This window comes from Phoenix dactylifera, chromosome 14 (assembly GCF_051530095.1).
Source record: "Phoenix dactylifera cultivar Ajwa chromosome 14, Ajwa_hap1_PhDact_Kaust_v1.1, whole genome shotgun sequence".
Lineage (NCBI taxonomy): Eukaryota > Viridiplantae > Streptophyta > Magnoliopsida > Arecales > Arecaceae > Phoenix > Phoenix dactylifera.
In genome coordinates, this window is record NC_143203.1 from 24,129,506 (window position 1) to 24,136,871 (window position 7,366).

Here is a 7,366-nt window from a genome sequence, read left to right on the forward strand (position 1 = left end):
TAAATTGCCAATTTATCCAAATCAAGGACTCACTTTCTAACTGAATTACTCTGTAGTCTAATGATGCAGTGTGAATAAAGTCATTGCTTGCAGAATCATTAGGCAAACAGTACAAGATCGTTAGTTTATGCAGCAAAATTAAAACTTGCTAAAACTGAAACAACTGACACCCAAAAAAGCTGCCTAGTACTTTCCAGTCTGGCCTTCTCATCGTTGCTATTTTATTGCATAATCTGGGCCTATGTACTCCTTTTATTTCATTAGTGGGAAGTGTGTCTCCTAGTTCTTAAGATCTAACCAGAGAAATGTCCATCATTCAGATTGCTTCATAGATTTAAAGAATGCACTCTTGACCCTTATTCACAAAAGGGCTTGCTTTTTTATAATAAGTAAACAACCAGCATTGAAGCTCTATCCAAGAACCATGGTCTATCCAAGCTCTATGTCATTTGGATAGAAAACTATTATGACAGATCAAAGGGTCATTTTTTTTCTTCCTTTAGAATGTTGAAGTGCTTAAACACTCCTTTCCTTCTAAAAATGTGATCATTGCTCACAGTATTCAGTGTAAGGTTCCCCCTCAAATACTGGTACTCTTAGATGGCAGCGATGTCTATGATTCAAGACCAACAATTTTTTCTTGAAGCTTAATCTCAATCACCATCCTAAGTGCGCTAGTCTTGGCAGGTTTCCATAATTACATTCTAGAATACATTCTCTTTCAAAAAAAAAAAAATCTAAAAAACAATCACCATTAGGTGTAGTAGCTCAGCTCCATTCTTTCGAGCCTCAAATCCAAGGCCATTATCCTCCATCAACATTACTACTTTCCAAATCAACTACTTAGCATGTGCAATGACTACCATGTTTAAAACTTCATTATTTCAAAAGAAAAACTCTAAAGCATGGTTTGTCGTACTGGTCCAAATCGAACGGTATAGAACATACCATATCGTACTGCTTCGGTACCAATACCTAGTACGGAAGGCGTACCGATACTCGGTATGCCAGAAAGATCATATACCGTACTGTAGTAACATGGTGCTAGTGTAGCACCGGTACGGGATTCGGTACCGAAACGGTGAACCTTGCTCTAAAGATTTAGTATCCGAACACAGAGCAAAAACTATCACCAATCAAACAAGCCATGTACAATCTTTATTCTAAGGTTATTGCTTCTAAACCATTCAACCATGTGCACAATTCCATCCAACAAGCAGAAGCACCAAACCACCCTCCAAACCCATTTAAAAATAAATAGACAGATAAATAAATCTGTGATCATCTTTACCCATCCTCACACTAATCAAAATCTCTAGCTACAGCTAGGGGTGACAATTTCTCACCTGAACTTGCCAATTCACCCAAACCCATCCAATGTAAAGCTTCTATAATCAGCTCGGAGTTGGGTTCCAAAGAGATGGGCCAAATTGGGTTGGCCCTCGAAACAAAGGCTCACCATGGGCTGAACAAGCCCTTATAGCCTAGCCCCAGAACCCTAGGATAGTGGCAATGGTGCAGTAGTCAAGGCCTGGTTTGGGTAATCAGAAAGGCTGTGCAAACGAGGGTTAAGAGAAAACACAAACTATATTGAAGAGAGAAGTCGAGTATACAACACACTCAGAATTCATCATGTCTTCTTCTCTATTTTAATGTCCTCCTCTCCCCTCTCTTACTTATCTCAATGCCCAATCTTAGACCCCTCTTCCTGGTTCTGTTTTGTTTTTAGTTTTTTAATGTATACAATAGACAAGTAAAGCCTTGATTGGTTCACAAGTTGCATTTGGGTCCATACAAAATAAATAGGTCGAGTATGGATTTATTCTTTTCAACATGATTATAAATAGGTTGGTTGAGCATGGGTCATGGGTTTTCTAATTCAATCCAAAGTTGATCCAATCCAACGCTCTGCCACTCCTGGTTTAAAGTTTTGCAAGCATCCAACAAACTGCAGACTAAGCTAGTGGCCGATCCCAAATCACACTTCCTAATAACATGCAACAAATAAACAAGAAACCAGCATGATGTAAGTAAATGTTTCCCAAAGTACCTTACCATTAGCTTACTTTCTATCCTGAATGTGATGGGGGAGAAATATTAGGAATTTAGGATGATTAAGTACTGACACTTGACACTATCTCAAAGAAAACTTGTTTAATAAGGAGATGCCTTGCTCCTAACTTACAAGGGGGTTCAGGTGGAGGATACAAGTAAAACCTTAGTGGCACTTCTTTTTCAAAATAACGAAAAAAAAAAAGTATAAAATAGCAAAACAAGTGTTTTAAAAGGGTATACATCCAAATATCACTTTTGAAAAGGTATTATGCAAAATTCGTTATTTAGGAGGATATTCATGCAAAAAATCTAAATAAATATAATGAAAAAATATAAAAAGACATAGTTAACATCAAGCGAAGGATAAAAATTAAGAAACAAGATGCAGAAAATGGTCATAAAATTTGCATTAAAAATCAAAAATAAAAACAGAATATAGCAGAGATTTCTTAAAAAATAAATTTTAGAAAAATCGTACTTCCAGTTGGACCGGCCGCAGGAGAGGGGGGGATGGAGGAGTTACCGTGTTAGTCTGTAGCGCAGGTTAATATTTATATAAAAAGACGATACACGAATTATGAACTATGGATCACCGTCCAAGAGACCGCAGATTTGGACGTTTTTGAATGAGAGGGTGGGGGCCAGTATTTGGACGGTTGTTAATTGATGGGATATGGGCCAAGGGAACAACGACGTAGGTCCATAAGTCATCAGCTTCACGGATTGGATGTCCGGAACCGTTGATCGTGATGGTTCACTGTAGGCGGCAATTAATGCGTCTGAACCCTGACAACTTTTGTTTATAGCGGGCCTGATTGGGATTAGGTATATCGCCAAGTAGATCGTTGCTTTGGTCCAAGTGAGTGCATAGTGTGACACGTATATGAAGTGTGTTTGGCTCTGCCCTTCGAGTAAGTCTCCCTCTCCAAGCCGAAGAATTTTTCCAGAATAGTTACTCACATAAAAAGCTATTCAATTTGCTGCTCCATTAGCCGCATGGTATACATGCTTTACCTAAACGGCCATCCCCCATATACACCATAGTCCGAATGTCTCTAAACAGTAGGTGGCTGTCATCCACACCTCCTACACTCCGCTGGATCCAACCGATGATTGTCGTTGAATCATCCTCCAATACTACAGCACATGTAGGCAAGAAACGTCGGACATAACTTAAGCAGGACCAGATTACTCTCAACCCGCCTTCGGAACTGAGATGTCGAAGATCTGGCAGCCCCCAGCCACAATCACCCTAAAGTTTGGACCTCTGATGATAAAGCCCGTCCCTCTCCTACTTCCGCCATTCAGTACACATCCATAGCATATTTTCAACTTTTAATTATTTTGTTATTATTGTTATTGGTAGTGGTATTGTTTGTGGTAATTATCAGTGTTAGGGGAATGTAAGTGACCCCAAAGCACGTGAGCACATCGACAGCACATGACCTCGAAAGCGCCCGACCTCGGACGCCCGACCGAACGCCCGACCCCGAACGCCCGACCTCGTACGCCCGACCTGGCGCCCTACTTCAGAGCTCTCGACCTCGGAAGTCCGACCTCGCCACTCACCTACCGCAATCACATCCTTCTGTAGTTCGATCAAAGATCATATCCTGCCACCGCCTCTAGCATTTAATACGCGTGGCCTCCGCAGACCTCCGGCTTACTCCACAATTATTGCGTATCTTCGGCTCACTCAATAATTAATGCGTATATCCGGCTTACTCAATAATTAATATGTATCTCCGGCTTACTCAACAATTAATGCGCGTGGCGCCTGTTATCTACGGATCTCCAGTCCTCCACGGCAAATCAGCTCGGCTGCATCCAGCCGGCCCTGACAACCTCCTGATCCCGACTTCATCTCCGACGGCAAGGCATTAATTCACTTGATCGTACACTAATTCATGCGACGTGCTCACCGACGGATTGCCGCCCGCCAGTTCTCGCCGGAGCTCCTCCTTCTCAGCGGATCGGTCGCCCCCGGGTCCAGTTTCCAGCAACAATCAGAAATATTGTAGAGAAAATATGATGAGATTTTTTAATTTTCCATGTTTTACGGTAGACTTTTTATTTTTAAAAATTCTTAAAGTGTCCTTCGAGGTTATCTGGCAATAGTTCGGGCGGAGGAAAGTGAATTTTCTTTTGACTGCTTTGAGATGTTTTTGAATACGGAGAGTGTGAGTGTAAAACACAGACACTTAAGATATGCTACTGTTTTTTTTTTGGGGAAATATTTATTGCTTTATTTCTAAATTAAATATGACCATGTATATCTTAATATTTGTTTAAAAAAAATTACAGCTATATATTATGCTGGAGTGATTTTTTTTCTACAAATCTGACACTTCTTTTGTTTTTTTCCCGGAGAATTTCAAAGCTCTATGAGGAATATTGAATCCCTTGCATGTTTCTTATGCTAACCATGATCAAAAACCTTCTCTTTGGCGAATTTGTGTCAGCTTAAGTCTACGAGATTATGCATGAATTCTGTATTACTTTTGGATGGCTTTACAGTTAAAAATTGAGTCTTGATGCAAGTCTTAGATCTAGTTGTGGGAGTTAGAATTACACCAACTATGGATCAACTCCACGTTGGGCATCTAGGCTAATGCAAATCTGCTGCATCTCTAATAATTGATGTCTGATTCATGCTTGGCTCAAGTGTCTGGCTCCACAAATTCAACTGGTTGCTAATTGAATTGAGCATGAGCTTTATATCGATGCCAAAGCTCAAGTCGACCTAGCGAACAGAGCATCATCAGTTCCATCTAGTCTTCATTACCATCTTATGGACATAAATTCTTCGTGATTACTACGACAATAGGTTCTACAATATTTGCTTATATGCTTCACTACAAAAAAATTATAGCAGTTTAGGAAAAAGAGAGATTCATGACCTTTTCTTTTCTTTTCCTTTTTCTTTTTTTTTCCTTGCAGATATTTTTCAAAAAATTATTTTGAGCATACTTAATATCAAGTGGGATACATGTATCAAACAAATCTGACAAAGGCCATCAGATTCAGTTGTCCTTCAATCATATTTTGAGCAAAGAAGAAGAAATTCAGTGGTCATTTCTTCATATTATAACCAAAGTAATACAATCTTAATCACTTAAAAGGCTAATTATTCTTTTTTACAATAAAAAAAGAAGCTGATAAAGGTTCAAATATGAGGTTGATATATTAATACAAAGACTAATGGAACATGCTACATATAATTATAACTCTAGCTGCTTTGCTGGATTCACTCACACCATCACTTCTATGGCCACTTTTCCACATGAGAATTGTAGCAGCTTTGAATCAGGCTCTTCCAGGAGTCCCAGGATCATGGCGATTGTTTGCGCCTGATCCTGGATAGTCATCAACTTCAATGTCCCTAGTGGTCATTTCTTCTTTCATCATTCTTGCTTCTCTGAACATTACCTGTACCAATAAAACATAGGCATGACCATGTTGCTAATTCGAACCAGATCAATTCCAGCAATGGATTTAATTTTCTCCAGACTTTTTTCCCCTTGAATCTGTTAAATGCTTCTTGACTAATGATCACATTTGATATAGTCCCAAACTTCTGTAACCTTTAAATCAAAAAAAAAAAAAAAACTTCTATGACCTTCATATTATATATAGTTATTATAATATCAAAATATTCTTTCAGATTAGTACCATAGAACCTACACTGTATCAGTTTTAAAAAGAAAAAATTATGCCATTCTTTGTCCCCTTGCCTCTCTCTCTCTCACACACACACACTTATGAAGTAAGACTGACATATTGAGGAAATCTTAATATCTAGAAAATTTTCAATCAAGTAGGTGTGGGTGGTGGGTGGGTGTGTCTGCGTGTCCCACACACACACACACACACACAGAGAGAGAGAGAGAGAGAGAGAGAGAACCTGATCTGTAACCTCTGGAAGTGGGGGTTCTTGGATCCTTACAGCAAGGTTCCCTGCAAAACAAACCCAATAGAAAGCACCATTACTTCTATGCACAGAGAGATGAACACAAGCTTCAATTCATCATACGACATAACAGATCCCTCTTCTTCTTCTTTATGTTAAAACCAACGAAGTAAGAGAATTTAAGACATTACTATATAGAGGTGCAGCAACCAAGGGAAGGAGGAGGCATGACAAGAAGAACAGCAGAGCCGAGAGCCGAAGCAAAGGCTTCTTCTGGTCCATCATGTGAAAGGAACCACCCCTTTGTCCAAAAGGGTTTCGAACTACAGCCTGCCTTCCTGTTATGCCAATCTAATGGGCGATGTGTGGGGGGGTTTATAGAGGCCTTAAGGACAAAGTCATTCACACATCCTGAAGTCAACTTCCCTCTTATTTTATTTGGAGGTGTTTGCTCTCATCTTCCCAGCTTTTCCCCTTGCCATTTATCCTCCCTCATTGCTTCTAAGAGTGATGACATTGACTGCCCACAGAGCTTTCACTGGCATTTATGCTGCAAGACCTAACATGGGAATGGCAATGGTCAATGTCCATCCACTCGAGAGCATGTATGATGATCCCCTGCACCCACAAGCACGCAACATGCATTCAGATGCCTACACATCTATCCAGTTCTATCTATCTATGTATGTATCTACCTACACCTCTATACACTTGCATACATCCATACATATGCACACCCATATATAAAGATAAAATTAAAAACAGCAAGAAGTATAGAGGAAGTTCAGATTATCGTTTTCTTAGTCCATGATTGCATGAACTTAAACTACAACCAATAAGTTTGATCTTCTTACCAACCAATTTTCTCTTTTTTTTTGGCCTAAAGTTATTCTTACTGAAGTATTCAAAACCAATTTTCCAAAAAGTTGACCTCAAGTGATAATTATTGGTAAAACTACCCTATCATTTCATGGGACTTTTCTGACCTAGAGCTGTACTCCATCGCTGACTACATTATGACTAAAGAAATCTTGGGTAATGATATTATAGTACTTTAAAGTGCACAGTTCAGATGAGATTCAAAGTATATACACACATATATCCATGAATGCAGAAATCTCTTGAGAATTCTTGTGCGTAGTGAAAAGCAAGTGAAGACATTTATGTTAGATAATATAAATATATTGTCAGGGAATGTTGTCTTCATGAGTGCCAATTGTTTGGTTTGACTCTGATGGCTGAAACCAATGACAGCCCATCCGCATTGAGAAAAAAACAATGGATGGGAGGAGGTGCTCATGGAGAGCTTGGCCCACCCACCACAAGCAGTGGGAGGTGTTTCAGTATCAAAAGCAAGCGAACATGAGCACTCAAAGATGATAGCAACATACCAAAATGGAG

The 7,366-nt window shown here is 39.4% G+C and overlaps 1 protein-coding gene across 2 annotated transcripts; it reads right to left on the reverse strand.

Annotated features, from left to right (window-relative positions):
• Positions 1–5,098: 5,098 nt before the first annotated feature.
• On the reverse strand, positions 5,099–6,480 carry LOC103705884 (uncharacterized). Of its 2 annotated transcripts, none has more exons than XM_089927323.1 (3): positions 6,157–6,480; positions 5,972–6,012; positions 5,099–5,484 (listed from the first exon to the last, which is right to left on the reverse strand). In XM_089927323.1, exons 1-3 carry the CDS (start codon positions 6,248–6,250, stop codon positions 5,362–5,364), a joined length of 258 nt encoding a protein of 85 aa, XP_089783449.1. In that variant the 5' UTR covers positions 6,251–6,480; the 3' UTR covers positions 5,099–5,361. The 2 variants fall into 2 exon arrangements, with proteins under 2 accessions (XP_089783449.1, XP_008787989.1); XM_008789767.6 differs by having other exon boundaries at positions 5,960–6,012; positions 6,157–6,471.
• Between the last annotated feature and the right edge of the window lie 886 nt (positions 6,481–7,366).